We start from the raw sequence: 19,310 nt of genomic DNA, 5'->3' as shown, positions 1-19,310 counted from the left end.
TTGTGCCCAAGGCCCTCAGAAATTACTTAATCAACACATGCCCTGGAAGAGTCAATTGGTAATCACTGCACAACACTTAAGAACTGCATAAAATCTCACTTTAGAAACAACGTATTGATAATATGTTATCCAAAACCTTTCCTTTCTAAATATGTAAATACAGGACACACCTGTAATTATAAGAAAACACATTTTCTTCAACAGTGAACAATATGCACTTCTTTCATAAACAGCCCACAATTAAATATAGAACATAATTACTTTATATGCAAGAATTTTAAATAAAAAGTATTTTTTTTACTGAGCTTTCCTCAATATTGCCATTTTAATTTTGCATTAAATTTGTAACAAGAGTATTTAACATTCAATTATTTCCAAAGGTTTTAATAAATAATGATTTCTTCAATCAGGAATTTTCTTGCCAACTCGTCTATTGCTAAATATACTGGAAAAAGAAGACAAGCTGACAACAATGATAACGGTAGATTAAAACTGACACATGATGGATAAAACTCTGAAGCTTGTGGACTCTAAACTAGATCATGCAAATTGCCTTGTCATCACAGCACTACAATATTGAAAATAAAAATTAACACCAGCTTACAAGGAAACCTAAAGGAAGAAAGCCACCAATCTATCCAACACGAGAACAATTAATCATCACAATTCACAGGTTCCGAATACCGTGTAACCCATTCTGACCCAGACTTAAAAACGCAAGCAGAAATCTCACATCATGTTAAACTACTGTGCCACAGCCTTTTAGCAGCCAAGAAGTACAGACAATATGCAGTGAATCAAAATAATGTTTATTATTGTCATGTGCAGTATCTATCCACATTTTATTAAAAGCAAATAAAAACAACTTTGTTTTCTTAACAATTCACATCACATACAGTATCAGCCATGATATCCTGTAAGACTGTGGTGTTTACTAAAACTATTACCTTTCCAGGAAAATCCCTAGGAATAAACATTCTGACCCATCACGCACTTATAAATGCACCCTTAAACAAATCCGGAGAAACAAAATGCAGTTGATTCAGATATCACAGTGGAAAGGCCTGACTAATAAACCAGAACTCTTCACATTGCATAGATCTGAACCACAGTGCATTGCACCAGCCTAAGCAACAAACACAAGGGTCTGACCCACTAGCAATAAAAGTGTTCATATCATATGGCAAGTTCATAATGTATAAGAGAAATATCTTTTTGATATTGAGTTGTATGCATCAGCCTGAGATGCCCATCCCCCTCTCTTGATCTGATTTGATCACAGACGTAATCTCAGAAAAAAAGAGAGAAATAAACAACACAGCTGGGATGCCTGCCTGTAAGAAGATCAAAATCTGTCAGAGTCTAGTGTCCCTTGCCTACGTTTCTCTCTCCACTTTCAGGTGCAAGATTTATCAGACTATGTTTGGCAATTACGAATGAGAGTGGGTGGGTCATTACGAGGTCTACAGAAAAACATGCTTGAAATATGGGTGAAATCCCAACTAAGAGCATAGCTTGGTATTTGGTAAAGCGACAGAACTGAGCTCCTGAATTCCAAAGCTCATCCCTAATCAGCATGGAATATATCAAACTGGGTCAAACTGTAGTCCCCATCTGCCCAATGGCAGATTTTAATGCTTGAAGGCTGATTAGTAAGATGAAAAAATATATAGGCCACCCTTATAAATACAGAAGTCTACATACTAAGACAAAATGATTTACTAAAGACAAAGTAGGAATATATTTTATATTAATTATTTCCTAATATTTGTTTCATAATTTCAAATTCAAAAGAAAAATGGCAGCCTTCAATTCTCTTTTTTCTCTTTTCAATCTAACAGTATTTTAAATAGCCTCTTGTTCATTCCTTTTACTCTGGCTCCAGTCTATTTGCCATCTGGATAGAATAAAGCAGAAATTAATGTGCAGTAAATGGCAGCTGAATATTTGACATACAGTATCATTGTAGACAGCTGCATTTGTTCCATTAAAATAAAGGCAAGCAATGGCTGGAGATAAAAAAGACAACCTGACTAAAATATTTTGCAAAAATAAACTAAATATCAGTTATGCTATAGCTTGAAATCATCTATTTATTTTCTGTTGAGAAACTAGGAGTCTTCATATATAAGCACCAAACCTTTAATCATTTGTACAACAAGGACACAATGGATATGTTCTGAATCTCAACATCCTATGCTATAAAAGTTTATGGCACAGAAATTCCACTAAGAGTACTATAAAATTTGTATTCACTATTGCATGACAACAGGACCTTAGTAAGCAGCGTATAATAATCGGAAATAGCTCAATTCTGTCTCAGTTTTAATACACACAAAAAGAATCCCTGAAAATGCAGTGTGCAATAATATGGAGTCATAAATTTGATAAATAAATTCTAAAAATAAATATAATTTATGATTACAGAATGTGTAATTATGACACTGTCATAATTCATAATGATAAAAAAAATGCTGAGGTTGATCTAGAAGGAAACATCAGTGCAAACTGCCATGCACAGATAATTTGGAGTCAACAATAATCACCCGAGTTTCGGATGAGACGTTAAACCGGGGTCCTGACTCCCAGTGGTCGTTATAGACCCACGGTCATTTCTTGATAAGAGTAGGGAGTTATCCCGGTGTCCAGGCTATATTTCCCCCACCGTGGCCTCCAAATTGTCCCCTTGTAGGATTGGCTTGCACCTGCCCTGCGATGGACTGGCACCCTGCCCAGGGTGTACCCTGCCTTGCGCTCGTTGTTTGCTGACACCATATGGTATAAAGCGGTTTGGCAAATAATAATAATAATAATTGCTTATACTTTTATAGCGCTTTTCTGGACACTCCACTCAAAGCGCTTTACAGGTAATGGAGACTCCCCTCCACCACCACCAAATGATATGACATGACAATAGTCACAATACTCCAAATATATCTAGCCCTTAAGTGTGCTTTATGTTTTGCTGGTATACCAACATTATGTATGCTAACTATAATGTTCTCCCCGTCAGCTGCTTCGCAGGCTAAGCCAGCAGTGTTATCACAGCTGGTTACATCATCACCTTCAGGCATCCCCACACTGGTTGCCTTGGAAACAGTTCACCTGGAAACCTTGAGCACCTGGGAATGGTTTACCCTCGCACCCCAGCCAGGTGTGGTTTCCAGTAAAGACTTGGATCTGACAGGGCTCGGGGCTCCGTCTTTGTGTTGTGACACTGAGCCCTTCGAGCTTGGTTTCTGTATTTCCCTAGATTGCTCCACTATTACACTCGAATCTCGGATTCCCTATGACTTGGTATTCTCATGTGTCTCAGATCCCCTAAACCCTGGTATTCTCTTGGTTCTGATCTCTATGACCACTGGATTAATCCGCTCGCTACAGCCATGTAGCATCGTATCCGTTTGTCTGCGTGATTGCCCGGCTTCCTGTACAACGATGGCTGGTGGCCTGCTGTTCTCCATCTGAGCGCGTGTTCTCTGGCTCACCCAATCTCAATGCGTAGCTCTGAAACCTGGACCCCACCAGCGCGCTGGTGTGCTGGGTGGTCGCGCATACGGGTGAGTGTAGTACAGTCATTGGCTAAGGAGACTGACTTGGCTGCCCTTCGCCCAGCAATTGGGCTCTTGTCCCTGGATCGTGCTCCAAGTCAAACATCAGTAGCACGATATCATAGTAACAGGCAAACCATGGTATTAGAAAAGTTTCCCACCGATGGACAAAAGCAAATTATAAAGTACACGTTTAAAGTCATTCCCATGGATACATTTATATTCCAAAGCTTTAAACTTGCAGAAGAGTGTCTTTTGATGCCAAAAATGGATTCAGCATCATCATGAATTTCATCATACTGGATCATGTGGTCAAAAAAACATCATGAACATTCAATTGAGTCTAGAAAATGGAGTTTTACATTGACAATTGGCTTTAAGTGTTAAGAAGGTATTGCTTATGAAAGATAGATAAAGCTACCAACTATGAAAAAGTCTGCACACTGAGGAAATACTAGATGTAATGACAAACATAACATAATCGTCATTATATCATCCTTTCTTCTCTAAAAATGACATTAATGATTCTTTATGGGTGGTGGCAATAAAAGAACAATTGTAGTTCAATTTTAAAGCAAATACCACTTTCAGGGAACAGCTTCTGTTTTTTACAGAATTCAGTAATAATGTTGTTATTTTTAAATAATATATGTGCATGAATATAAAATACATTGTAGCATATAGCTTCTGTACTAGCTGGATAACAAACTAATAATGAATTGAAAAGGTGTTAGCGCACCTCTGGTTTAATGGCCTTTGCATATTAATATATATATATTTTGAAGATGCAAAGAATGCTGAAGGGATCAAAGTCTTAATACAGTTCCCGAACAGCATGTCATCACTCCAGTGAATGAAGGAGCACTATCTGCATTCTCAAGAGGAATTACGGAAATCACTACAACCGGGGGAGCGTTGATTTCCCAGCATATAAGAAGAGTAAAAGCCACAGAACAATTATCAACAACCGGATGAAGGTGATGTGTGACAAATTTTAGGAAGACAAAAAACTGTAAAACGGTATGAGAGCTAGAAATGACAGCTATAGTGTCATATTGTCAGACTGTTAGAAAAATCACAGTAAAATGTATTTTAAAAAGTTTAATCCCAATCTCTGGCCAAAAGGTATCTGCTGCATAACCCTCCAGTTTTATTAGGATTTAGATAGATCTCTTGTATTTGAAGCAAGAAGAGTTACCAAGAGTAGGCTAGGAGGCTAAGGGAGAGAAAGACGAAAACACTAAGTACAGTAGATGGAACCCAAACTGGTTAACAAACCCGGCAGTCTAAGTCCAAGTCTAATGAGTAGATCCTTCAAATAGACACCACCCTCAATAAGGATCTGTTACTGCCTTTATTTCTGAGAGGAAAAGTAAATGTTTGTTGGGCAAAAAATACTGTATTGAAAAAAAAAAACATACAGTGTCATATCTGCTTGAAAACACAAAAATTATCACACCATAGGGAAGAACTTATTTTAGAGAAATCACTTTAGTAATTTAGTAAGGGAATTTACCATTACACTAGAGAAAAAGGTGGCTTCTTTGACCAAGTTATTACCTGTATACAGCAGTAAGATTGCACCTCGACTTTGGTAAGGTGTTGGCATTTTGGTTTTATCAGCCTATACACTATACACTATACACTATATTATTAACAGCAGTGGCATTCCAAGCACCCCACTAAAACATATAATTTAATTATTGTTCTCAGATGAACTGTAGATGCTGGTATGGATTCAAACAAAAAGTTACACTTTTAATGAGATAGCCCAGGTTGTCATCCATCTTGCCTGTCAGCTCTATATGCAACTGTGCCTTACCTCCTCCCTAGGCAAGCTTCGGCTTTAATTGCTTTGATCAAGTGTTCACCAGGGAACAGGCTATGAGAATACTTGTGATGATTACAAGCAGTTCAACAAAAGACAGCTGCTTAAATTAGAGAATCGTGTCCAATCGTAGCAAGTGAGATCCGTAGAGGCAGTGAAACTGCTAGATATATTTTAAGTGCTGTTTCAAGGCAACACAACTTGATTTGAGCTACCTACTGTACTGCTCCTTTCTGTGATAAATAAGGATTTGTCTTATGATTTTCCTCAGACAAAAGAGGCGGTGTATCAGTGTCCAAAGAAATCCCATACAACAACTGTGCAAAACGTTTTATTGGAAATCTGAGAATACGCATGAATGTAACTGTGAAAGCCCGATAGAGACAGAGAAAATATTAATTTTACAAAAATCCAGAAAATGGTGGAAAAACACAACTAGACATACTGAAAATAATTGGTTTTCTTCTATAGTTTCCTCTAATACTGAATAGAAGATGTGGGACAGTTCTAAATTAAAAAAAATAAATAAACTAGATTAGAAAAGTGTAGACCATATCCAAAACTACAGATATTAATTTCACATCATTGTTAATTAAGACAGAATGTTCACAATAATGCAACATGCAAGAGTGAATATGGGAGTTAAAGGTCAATGAAGTCATTAGATTTGTGAACATATAATAGGTTTATTCCATGCTGAAAAAAAGAAGAAAGAAAACGCAATGTTTCGGCTGTGGAGCCTTCTTCAGGTGTGAGAAAGACAAGGCAGTAAACAAAGGTAATGTAGCGGACCACTCTAATCTCTCCGTCTGTGTTCTCAAAGATGGTTATCCGAACTCATACATCAGAAAGACTACAGAAACCAAAATTATCCTGCAATTAGGATCACACCTTCCCCCTTCTCTTAAAGGTAGACTACTTTTCTTCAATATTTTCTCCATTCATTGAAGGTTTCATTTCACACCTCTCCACACCTATTCTGACTTCACACCTCTTGATTGGCCTCTCTTTCTGTCTCCTGCTCCCACCTCTCGCTCCTCCTCTCTCCCAGCCTTTGTTCTCCCGCTACATTACCTTTGCTTACTGCCTTGTCTTTCTCACACCTGAAGAAGGCTCCACGGCCGAAACGTTGTGTTTTCTTTCTTCTTTTTTTCAGTATGGAATAAACCTATTACTTGTTCCTTGGCAGCCTACGCATGCTGACGCAGCTACCCACCTGAACTATTAGATTTGTGAGCACAGTGCAAGCTTCGAGTTGTTTCAAAAACATTCCAGATTTCACTCTGTAATGTGATACTTCAATTCCCACTGGACCTGCAAATCCCATTGGTGCCGAGAGTGTTATTGGCATTGTGTGATTGCACCTGACTGAGATGCCATCAGAAGACACTGGTGCAGACAACGACATTTCATCAAATAAATACAGAGAGTTACAATGCGGACAAGTAAACAAGCCACAAAGGACAAACAAATCTTGTACAAATGAGTGAGAAACCTTATTTGAAATTTTAAAATAATGGGTAGCAATAACAAATCTATTACAACCCCCTACCTAGTTTTGATGTTATAGCAGTTGGTTTTAAAATAGAAATTTCAGCTGAAACCAGGCAGCTCTTATTTTCAATTCAATATACTTGTCATATAACTTACAAAAAAGGCATTTTTAGCCGACATCTCTAAATTCCCCTTTATCCAAAAGGAGCTAAAATGTCTGAGCCCTCAATAAGGCCTTATGTATTCACGAGTATTCACATCATTCGCCTCATTTAACTATTTGCTAGGCTCACTCCATTATTCGTCAGAAATCTTCCCTCATCTGGTACGTAGAACCCATAGATTCAAACCCATTTATCAAAGTTGTGTCTTTTTTACCATTTAAATGTCTTGCATACCCTGCATAGTTAACTGCAAGATCAAAACTGTTCCAATCCATCCACCTTGAATTTAATCCCAAGCTCTGTGATTAATCAGGTTAGTGCATCTTTGCCAGTGTTACTTGTTCACAGCCTATTAGCTGGCTCAGACTCCATTTGATTGCTATTATTTGTTAATGCATGCAGAACACCAAATCTAAATCAATGCCTTCAATCTAAAGCAATGAAGTTAATTTAAGTTCAAACACTGCCTGTATTTAATATATTTAAAGTGTTGAGCTATAGATGTCTAATTAACAATAATAAACTAAGGAAAAAAGACTGAAAATAAATCCCGCTGCTTGCCTTAAGCTCATCTTATTTTATTATTCATAACTTTAATATGTGCTTTTGACAGTAGTTAAGACAAAATACAAAAACTACTACTACAGAATTACAGAGAAATTCAATATAATCTGTGCATAGTATATGAAAAGAACATTTCATTTAGACAGCATGCTAATTTTAACATCAATACAGGCTTTTCAGCGTATGAGATATATCGCTTTTCCTGGATCGGATAAAACCCTCTATCCCTACAGTGGGGATTCAACGTCTTTGAATTTAGTCATTTGGTTTAACTTTGATAATACTGACGGTCTCTTGTATTTTCCTGTCTGGCATCATAGCACATGCATTTCCTCTTCTCATTAATAAGGCAACCAGGCATTTGGTCTCGCAATGGAAGCAAATATGAAGTCAATTTTAAACTATGACACTGTATATTCAGAATGACAAACGGGACATATGTCCTATTATATTAACTGTACAATAAAATACAATAAAACTGTAACAAATAAAAATATTGTTAAATGACAGCATACTGCACAGTGTCCCCCATAAATATTGGGACAGAAAATACTATTTTTGCTTTACAGTCAAGCAATTTCTATTAAAGATCATGAGATTTCCACACAAAAAACAATGTTTTATTTTTCGTTAATTTCATACATCCATGTGTATATTTGATCATACTTTGTCTTGAACACAGTGATTTCAAGTGATCATACGCATTGGAGCACATTCACTAAGTAAAGTTCAGCATGTTGCCCCATATCCCTTTGAGGCAATATTAGCCACTAAAGCTATCAACTATTGAGCTCACGGAAATCAATATACTCTGAGATGCTCTGCTTAACCTTTGTTGCAGTCTGTTCTTTGAGTGTTCTGAATTCAGTGTTTCTATTGCATGTAACATCGATGCTCAGTTGTATTTATATCTGAAGACTGACTCGGCCAGTTTAGATTTTCTCTTTTGTTTTGTTTTTTCTCCTGATGAATTCTTTGGGTGCATAGCCTGATTTCTTTATGTTACTGTCATGCTGCATGGTGAAGCACTGCCCCATAAGTATGGGAGCATTTTCTTCCACAAACTAAATATTTCCTTAAACTTCAGAATGCATTCTGCTGCTGCCAAGATTAGTTATATTGTCAATAAACAGCCATTTTCAGAGGCGGCCATGCATGTCCAGGCCAGGATTCACAAATAAAGTGGTATTCTTCGGAGCATCTGCAGTTTCTTTCTCCATACTTTAACCTTTCCTTTACTTTGATGAAGGTCAAAATTAATGTAAAATAGATCCAGTATTACGATTACTGGAATTAAATATTACATTCCAGTATTACAATTACAAGAGAATAATTTGGGATACCCTAAACATCTTGAGATATAATTTAGAAACAATTGATAAGAGGAAAAAAGTGTAAAAATATCGAGTATTTCTTTTATGCAAGCATTCACTAAAGAAGATAGTGAAAACATGACTCAGGTTGAAATAGAAAAGTGCTTACAATAGTGTTACAAAGATTCACTTTGAAATAAATAAATAAATAAATAAATAAATCTCTAGGGCCTGATGTCATTATTCCAATAAATGAGGGATGCTATTTATAATCCATTGGCTAGGATCTTTCAATGGGCATGTAAGGCATGAATTGTGTTCAGTGATTGTAGAATTGCAAATGTTGTACATATCCACAAAAGAAGGGAAAAAAACTCCAGATCAGTAAGCTGATGCTCTCTTTTGTATGCATAGTTATAGAGAGGTTGATTAGAGTGAAACTGGAAAACTTTTATATGGTAATAAACTCATTAGGGATAGTCAGCATGAGTTAAGAAAAGGCACTGTTTAATTTGTTCAACTACTTTGAACAAGCAACCGCAGCAACAGATGAAAGCAGTGTATGATATGGTATATTTTGATTTCCAGAAGGCATTCAATAAAGGTTCTGAGGTAAAAAGTTATTGGAATTGAAGGGTGCTATTTCGGGGATCTTTATTTTGGCAGTTCCAGGCAAAACAGACATATGCATGCAGCTGTAAGGTGAAAAAAAAAATGTTCTTTGATCAATTAGTCAGGCGGGCTACAATCTTTTCTGAATCTCCAGTCCTGTAAATAATATATAAATAATTGAAAACTGGTTAGAAGATACGAAACAGTGGTAATTAGGGGAGAAACTTTAAAATCTCTGTGATGTAATAATTAAAGTGGGGATCTATATCAAACCTGCTTCCTAATTAATATTAATCATCTTAAATCTGCCATAGTAAAGATGTGACGTAAAAATAGAAGGGATGGCAAACACCATGAAAATAGTGAAGGAAGTACAAACAGGCTGACACATTCAAGTATTGGCAGACAGGTGGGAAATAAAATGTAATGTTAAAAAGTGTTAAGTAGTAGATTCAGATATTAAAATGTGCTCTATAAAACTAGTCACTGAAAAAAGCAATGAGTCATTTATGTGGATTTATTTAACCACCAGACAATGTGGAGGGATGATAAAAAAGGCCAATAAAATGCTAGAATAGCAAAAGGCATGTATACAATTTAATTCAAAGCAATTTTAAGGTTGGAGAATTTATAGTAATAGTTAGGCCTTACTAAGAAAACCATGTTCAATACTGGTCACTGTACTACAAAAAGAGCATTGCAGCTCTAAGGTTAAAGAAATAATTCCAGGTCTAAACAGAATATTAAATATACATACAGTACATTAAACAGCAGAGATTAAAAAGAACATGATAAAAAAAGAGACAAAATCTAGAAAGGTATTGACAAATTCAGCCCAATGGGTTACTTTATGATCAACCCTGAAATAAGAACAACAGGGCATAACTGAAAGTTAAAAGTCTGAACTTGTGTAAATATACTTAGGAAGAATAATGTACTTTTTTCAGATTTATATTTTAGACTGAACCAGTGGACATAAATGGAAACTATTTGAAAATGCATTTTAAACTGAGGATAGGATGTGCTTTTCAGAAAACGTTGTGGGAGTATAGAACAACCTACCCATCCATGTTACTGAGTACTCTGGCATCTTTCAAGACACAGCTAGATGAAACTTCCTACTGACTACTGTATCAAACAAGCTAGATAGGCAAAATCCTCTCCTTTTTAATTCTTGTTATGTTCTTAAGGACAGGAGGCACTTTTTTACAAGTTATTGAAAGCCTGTTCTTCCAGAACCTTCAAGAAATTACTAGATATAGACCCTACTAGCAACACACGAAGCAGGACAGGTAGAAAAGCTTCTTCTCATTTTAATATTTTAATATTTGTATTTCCATGATTACTTTGGCAATAATAACAAAAATGAAATATGTCACAATACGGAAACTGTAATGTACAGTTATATATATATTTTTTTACTGAGAACTTCTTAAAGCATCTTTAAATCTGATGTCCTCTTACAAGACTGAAATGCATTACTGCAGCCAATTGCAAAGGCACAACCAGACACTCACAAAAGTTTAAAACCCATAACATTTTACTAACGAATATGCTTCACTGTAAGTCATGTAATTGATAAGGATGTCTATCAATTATATAAACACATTTATAAGATAATAAGAATAATAATGTTTGCTTAAAAGCTTGAAAAAAATCATAATAAGCAAGACATTATTTAATCTTTACAAATATTTATTACACTATATGTACACACGTACAGTATAGTGTACTCACATGACGTGAGAGTAATTAAAAAGGAATTTAATCACTCTAAGTGTGATAAAGCAAAGTCATTGTCAGCCATTGGTTATATAACAAACTGTATGTAACTTTTAGTGCCTCACCTGTGAAATACTTTTACATATCAATTCCATATTGCATTTTTTTGCTTAATGAATTTTAAAAATCAGATATATTACCTACTAAAAGGTTTGTCAGCTCCTTAATGGATTTTGGAAAAGTAATATTCTAATGCCAAAACAAGGCTTTATCAGCTCTGGGTGTGGAATTTGATTAAACTGAATTTCAGAGAAGCAATGCCAATGTATCAGAATCAAATTCCTAAATATCTGTCAAATTAGCAGCTTTAGAAACAGACCAAAAAGTAGTTCAAGTACAGCAGGTAGCCGCGTCAGCATGCATAGGCTCCAAAGGAACAAGTAAAGGTTTATTCCATGCTGAAAAGAGAAGAAAAAAAACAATGTTTCGGGGGTGGGGTGTTCTTCTGGTGTGTCAACCAAAATGTTGTTTCTTTTCTTCTCTTTTCAGCAAGGGATAAACCTTTACTTGTTCCTTTGCAGACCAAATAGTATTCCAGTGTAAAAAACAACTTGCCACAAGGTTCTGTCATGTTTAAAATTCTGACAGTCCTTTAGGCCTTCATCAGGGAATCATACCATTTGAGTTCCCCTCCAGCTAAGAAGTTATTTCCCATTGATAAAAAATAAACATGCTCCAATATTCACTCCCAGGCATTTTATTGTTTCTTAGTGTATTAGCCACTCCTACTGTATTATTTTACTTATGTTGTCCTTGAAGCCACATAGTGTAAACAGTTACATTCCATGTAGAATTTGTAAAACAGCAGAGGAGATCTTTCTTTGTGATATATTTTAGAAGAGTTAGACAAAGTCCAAAATAACTCTGTATTTTTTGAGCAAACAGTAACCATGGCAATATGCCTATATACTGTACTGGGGTGAACTTTAAATTTCATTTTTATCAAATTTATTATTAATTTGATTATTAAATGGCAATGACCACTTAATACAATGTTAAGTACAGTAAGTAACATGCTTGGCAGAATTTTAAATGACCATTTAATATCTGAGAGGACGGATGTGAAATCCAACAATTAAACAAATAGCAGTAATCCAATCGGCGTACAGTACTTGCATACAGTACCCCCATTTCATTTATGACTTAATGCTTCAACAACATGGAGTTTTCAGCAACATAGCATAAGCTGTGGATTATGAATTTTATATTTTAAAGTAATATGCAACAACATTCTCCTACTCCAAAGAGAATTGTATTTTTTGTTGACGGTACAGCTATGAACTTCACACATTAAAACAGAATTCACACTTCATGCATAAAGAGAAGACAAATTCCTCCTTTAAACCATCTGCTTCATCATAACATTGTTCAGTCACTTTACAACCAGCACACAGAGAAACACAGTACAAAGGCAAAGAAAAGTGCACTAGCCCCTTTAAACATGACCAGGACATGTAGACGTTTTAAAATTACTGTGCAACAGCAGTCAGTTTATGCACCTAGTAAAGCACCAGGACTGTTTTTTGACAGCTTTCTGCTTGACTATTATTTGACATGGAAATAAAACAGTCAAACTGACACTGTACTGTTGAAAGGCAAGTATGATATGTATGCTGTTAAGGCATTCTCTTTCTGTAAGAGTCACATTTACTTATGGAGAAAATACATCAGCAAGAGAGTTAACAGCATACAGTACAGTGTTATTGTGCTCTTTTAAATACTGCACTTACAAGGCCTTCAAATAGACATTCAACATTAAACCATAATGATTTTAAAGTGTTTCCTATATTCCTAAATTAAGTACAGAATCATAACAATTATCGAACAAATTGTAGGTGAATTGTAGATGTATTATCTACAGTACCTCATACAGAATATCAAGGATCTGTTTAAAGCAATCATTTAAATTAATACTAAACAAGTGTAAAGGGAGCAACATTCATGCCATGGATTTGACTTGTGAAGCTGCAGATTTCAATAATTTATTTAATGACAAGAATTAAGAATGAACTATTTTTTTTTTGTCTCCGTATTATAGCAATTACATGAGGTAGTGAACTGTTAATATCTTGCCTTTTTTAAATACCGCAGGGACCTGACTCCTTGGCGCTAACGCTCCAATGCACATTTTGTGGTCTCTGTAATGGATACTGCACAAAGTTGTATCGGTGAACTTAAACACAAAGTACTAGTATGCATAAATAATGATTGCACTTTAACTTCATAAAGGGCTGATTATAAAATGACAATAATTAAAAACACTGCAAAGCAAATAGGTAAACAATTACCATAAGCTTGAAAAACAGAATTAAGCCAAAACAACACACCATGATCAAATGCAAACATAGTACTAATGAACAAAACTGGAAAACGTAACACAAAAATGTAAGCATTATGTATTCTGAATTTTAAAACTGTAAATAGGATAATATTGCTAATCTGTTTCAACTACTGCAACATTTGTAAATATGACTTTTTCGTGCTTCGTTCTGAATCAAGTGTACTAATACTAAGATGACATCCCAAGGAGATTTTCATCCCAGGTAAACGTAGCGACTTTTGGCATCAACATAAACACAGCTTTTCTATGTACTGTAGCTCTCAGCGGTTAGTCTCTGTCTTCTGAAAAACTTGCAACGAGAGCCTCTCTTTAAGCCCCAATAAAAAATAAACTATTTAGCCTCTTGTTCCACTTTTAATGCAAATGTATTTTGCACCGAAGCTTTGAAAGCAATCATTATATTTCAAATGAACTATGTTAAGAAGCCCAATATGAAATATTGACCTCAAGGAAATCAATTTGTAAATGAAAAGGATACTTGCCTGGAATGTATAATACCGTGTCCCATTGGGCGGGTGTACCTTTGGGGAGTTGGTCCCCGTGTTCATATCTGAAAAAATCATATCTCCTTCAAAGCAATCCAAACGTAGACAGACGTAAAAGCAGGGCTTACTGGTGTTAAATCCTTCTTTTACATTCAACAGGACGTGGGTTACAGTGAACTCAGATCTGCCCCATCCGACGCTAAGTGCCGCAACACTTTCAGCACAGTGCGCCTACCCACATCAGTGGGCTGAAGTCAAAGGCTAAAATGGCAGTTACCTTCAGAATTCACGTAAAGAACCATACGAAAAGTAAAATCGCAAAAGCAGCTCCCCAGCCTAAGCTAAAGATAGACTGAGTGCAAAGTCGGTGAAATGCACACAGCCCATGAGTGTTTAAGCGCAAACACTGACACTGTCAGTGCCTTGGACCAGCCCATCTGTTCCCCGCGGTAATCACCTCCCTCTTCCACAGCCGTGCACAGTGATTATGCTGAGCATCACAGCCCGGCTAACCAATAATACGGAGCTTTTTTTTTTCCAGAAGGCGAACACTGTGGACAGGGAACCTCTTCTGCTGAATAGATACCGCAAGTGTGTGATGTTCATTCTCTGGGATTGTTTTAAAGAATACTAGAGTTTGGCTACCTATTAAACTACATAGCATACAGCTTTTTTATTTTATGTGTTGGATTTTTAATTACAGAGTAGATGAAGAACCCAAATACAAAATACCAGTAGCAGTAAAAGCGCCGGAAGTAGTAATGATAATATTTTTTTATAATTATAACGTCATTAACTTAATGCATAATAATGGCTGTAAGGGGTACTGTATGTACTGCAAATGCCAGCAGTCATCTGGAGCAGTGTTTAATAAGATGCTAATATGCAGATTGTGTTAATGGCATTATCTATTGATGAAATGTTGATAAAGCATAGCTCAATAATTGTTACAAAGTAGACTGATTATCACTAGATGACTAAATTGGAAAACTGGAGGAAAAAATAAAATGTGGTGAACTCCTGTGAAAAATCCCAGACGTTTAATTTCAAGTGCAATAAACACACTTCTTCTGGGTTAACAAATTGCACTCCAGATTAAACTGGTAAGCATAATCTCCAAAGAGCTTTATGTAAAGACAAAAGCAGCTACAGTAAATATAGCTACAGTACATGATATGTACACATTTCTTAATTAACAAATAATTCCATTCATATTGCAGTAACGTAATAGCTAACAAGAGCACAAATGTTTCAGCATACCACACCACCTTCAGCAAAAGAATCAGCAATTAATATGATGAACACAGTTCTCACTATGAAGCCTACTGGAAATTTAGTCTCAAAACACATCAAGTTGCCTATCTGAACAGTGATACATGTTCACTAAACCAAGGAAAAAGTCCACAGAGATCTGTACTTCCCTTTCCCCCACCCCCTTCATATTCATATTCCAGTCCCAAAAAAATCAAGCAGCCGAAGGATATTACTCAAAACACCTCTGGGAAACAGGACAATTATGATTGAACACATGTTTTCACAGACTTCTCAATGGAATCAATAGTGATTATGACTGAATAAAATATATTGAGCACCTAAGCAAAATACAAGCACTCTGTCATCTTTCTTTTCCCAATTTCCAAATAAGGATAATATCCAAGCTACCAACAGCAATAAAATTAATGCTGTATCTAATCCCTGGATGTTTAAACAAGTCATAATGCAGTAATGAACACTATAAACAATTCAGCATTCTAACAAGAAAACAATTTGCCTCTGCAGATTTTTTTTGCCACACAGATGCGCTTTCCAGAAATGGATTGTGGATATTACCGCAGATCATTTGGAAAGGACTCAAAGAGTGAAAGATGAACTCTGCATCTTCCTGTGTAATTCAAATATTCTCCAAGCTATTTTTAAATTGATCTTTGTTATTATTTTGCATAAACTACACTAGAATACAGCGCTATTAGTACACATACTGTACTATTGTTTTATGAAACTGTTCTTGTAAAATGAAAAATGTTTTGACTCTCAGTGTGATCTGACATGTTACTCCAGCAGTATTTTGAAAACCACAAGAAAGGGACAACAGAGATGTTAACCGGTGGAGATTAATACGTGCACAAAACACTTACTGTACTGTTATGTGGAAAAAATAAAAATGTTCTAGTGAGCACTAAATAAATATACCTGAAAAATGAAAACTGTGCCCTAATAAAACCTTGAGGTATTTGTGCCATTACTGAAGAAAATTGTCTGGACCTTTGCAAAAGCTCAGCCTGATATAATGATTTCACTGGATCCACACCAGCGCACTTCCTTGTTACTGCTCAAAGGCAGACAGCCTTTGAGGGGACAAAGAATTTGATATCAAGCAGAGTAACAACAGCTACAGTATTCACCTCTAACCAGGAGACTACAATAAGGTTATTGCATTTCAGCAGGGTAAACATCTTGGTCTGTAAGGTAATAATAAGCCACACTTTTTCACAGAATTCTACATGTTTTTTAAATTGATTTTGGGTAGTTTTTTAACTGTCAGGCGACTGTCCAGAGCTCCTGAACTTGATCAGCTTCCCAACTTCAAAAGCTGATTTATGTCTTTCCCATACTTGAAGAAACCTTTCTTTTATTCCGACTTAAGGTCACGGTCTTGTCTTACCAGTTAATAACCTGGACAATATCTTACCTTTTCACTATCACCAACAACTGAAATTCTTCAAAGCATGATAATATGCCATTATGGAAGTTAAATTAAAAGTATGTGTTGACTTATTTTGGGATTTACAACAGCAAACCTCTCAAGGTAGAAATGTGCCTTACTGATGGAACCAATGCTCAGAGCTGACAGCAGTTAATGTCTTCAACCCTGAGGCATTCAGTGAGATCAGAGCTTCCACACACAGGCTTCTTGCCTAGGTTGCCAAATTGGCCACGTCAGTCTCATCTGTGAGGATAAGAGGAGGAGGGATGTAGGGGCACTGATCATTAACACTCAAGTCTGTTAGATGTACTGTGCATAGTGACAGCTCCTTCAAAGGTTTACAACCTGTAGTAATGGACAACAAATTAGTGTCAATTTTCTTTGTGTTTTTTTTCACATGTATATTTACTGTATCTAAATATAGATATTTTAAAATTCACATCTTACACATATGGTCATTGCTTCTTTCATGATTTTTTCCTCACTGAATCTTTCCTTCAAATAACCCTGAATTTCTTCTTGGTTTTGGATTCTTTGGTCTACTTTTATTAAGTACTGATAAAAGTATACCATAAGCAGTCAGTGCACAAAGTAATCTGTGCTACTTCTGTGTGCTAACAGATATATGGTAGTGAGAAGAGCTCCAACATTTTATCAAGCAGAGTCTACATTACATTTGATGTAAAAACTGTTTATATTTCCCCTGTAAACAATGGCAGACAATTTATAAGAATCACAAAGTGTGTAGCTGAACAACCAACTTTTTAGCAAGTTATGGACAGCAAGACAAGAGGAACTTTTCCAACAGCTCAATTAACCTCAACAAACATTCATACTGTATGTTATGAATAGTTCACTGATTCGTAGTACAGTATTTTATGACTCAGGAACCTACTGTAGGTAAAGAAAATATCCCAACGAATTCCATGTCTAAAATTAATATTTTAAAAGTGAAATAATGTCAGTTCACTGTAAGTCATTTGGCTTTCTTAAGTGCACTATGCTATCACCAATTATTTTAGTGATATTTTTAGATTTTTTGTAATTTTCTTGTGCAAATATTGTTTCATTTGTATGCATGTACTACAGTTAAAGGGGTAACGGTACATTATTTGATTTGAAATTAAACTATATTTAAATTATGATCTGCCAACAGACAAATTATTATTTTCTTTTTTATTTTCCCATTTTGGAGCATGCATTGATGTGCCTTGTAGGATGATACAGTATATTTCTTTTGCAAGGGAGCATGACATTGTCAATATAGAGCAGATATTAACAGTACTGCGTAAGAATACCTGTACTGTACATCTTCCTCTAGTCATTACAACAGCCATGGTTAGAGGCTGATGTTTTGCCATATTGCCTTTATAGTTTTTAAGGTTTGCTGATGCCAGCAATTAAAGAAGTGGACTACTCCTGCTTAAATCTTCACTATAGGTTTATTACATCTAGCAAATATCTATCAAGGGCTTAAGGACAAAATATTTTTAACAAATTAAAATCTCAGAAATATAGAAATTGCTCTTCTTTAGTACATCACCTGATACTTCTGGCTCATTTGAGACAGGGATGCAACTTGTGAAACAAGAGTAATCCTTTAGCATATCTGGAATCTTGTGTTTTATCATCATGAATCATTTCTTCATTTGCACTCTTATCTTAATCACACAGAATATACAGTGGTGCCTGGAGGCAAACGGGTCTTATGTTTTATTGACAGGACATCTGAGATTGGAATGGGATTGTAATTATATAGAACTTCAAGAGGGCTGCTGGGACAAGACCCTGGGAAAGAGCTCTAATTCTTTTTTAATTGTTGGGAAATTCTTGTGTTCTAGTTCTGGTTATAGAACATTTCACTTTCCCCATTTCTGTATGCTAGAAGTGGCCCGGCCCTTTTTTTAAAAGGTGATCCATCCATTTTAAGAAACTTTCTAAGGTCTGAGGTAAGTTGGAGTATAAGCTAGTGGTGTCACGCCCTCTGCAGCCAGAGGGCATTCCTACTCTGTCCTGTCCCAAGTTTCCTGTGCTTTGCTGTCCTTCCAGTGTCTCTCTCTCTGGGGCTATATATTTCCGGGTCACTCATTCCCCTTAGCTCAGCTTTGAGGTTCGGATGTCCTGAGACCCGCCTAGCACCAGGTCGCCTCACGTCCGCAGCCTGAGGGCATTGGTTTCTATACGGCATTTCCCGAACAGCTGAGCCTGGGCTAACCCCTGTCCCGCCGCTACACATAGGGTCTTTTTTCGCTCTCCTGCCATTCCGTGGTTTGTCCCTCCCGACATCGGTGACAAGTGGTGCAATTTCCCAATGTCAAATCAAATTAATTAGTGCTGCATTAAGAGAAAAAAAAATGATGAACACAAATTAAGGAAAAGAACTAATCAAGAATGGTGTATATCATATTAGTAGTAACTTGCTGGAATAGGCTCTGGCTCCCCCGGCCCTGAGTCGAAAGAAACGGTTAGAAA

General features: G+C 36.1%; 1 protein-coding gene across 14 annotated transcripts in view; it reads right to left on the bottom strand.

Annotated features, from left to right (window-relative positions):
- Positions 1-19,310, bottom strand: part of ppfia2 (PTPRF interacting protein alpha 2) — a 299,302-nt gene that overhangs the window by 179,732 nt on the left and 100,260 nt on the right. For 4 of the 14 annotated variants that reach the window (XM_069192241.1, XM_069192242.1, XM_015352834.2 and 1 more), the window contains exon 1: positions 14,132-14,576. The exons of the other annotated variants lie outside the window; for them this stretch is intronic. In XM_069192241.1, the coding sequence (XP_069048342.1) occupies positions 14,132-14,212 (81 nt within the window). In that variant the 5' untranslated portion in view covers positions 14,213-14,576. Of the gene's footprint in view, positions 1-14,131; positions 14,577-19,310 lie in introns of those variants that run through there. 14 annotated transcript variants of the gene reach the window in all.

Source organism: Lepisosteus oculatus, chromosome 7 (assembly GCF_040954835.1).
Source record: "Lepisosteus oculatus isolate fLepOcu1 chromosome 7, fLepOcu1.hap2, whole genome shotgun sequence".
NCBI lineage: Eukaryota > Metazoa > Chordata > Actinopteri > Semionotiformes > Lepisosteidae > Lepisosteus > Lepisosteus oculatus.
The sequence above is the reverse complement of the archived record's forward strand: the minus strand, read 5'-3'. Positions and strand labels throughout refer to the sequence as shown.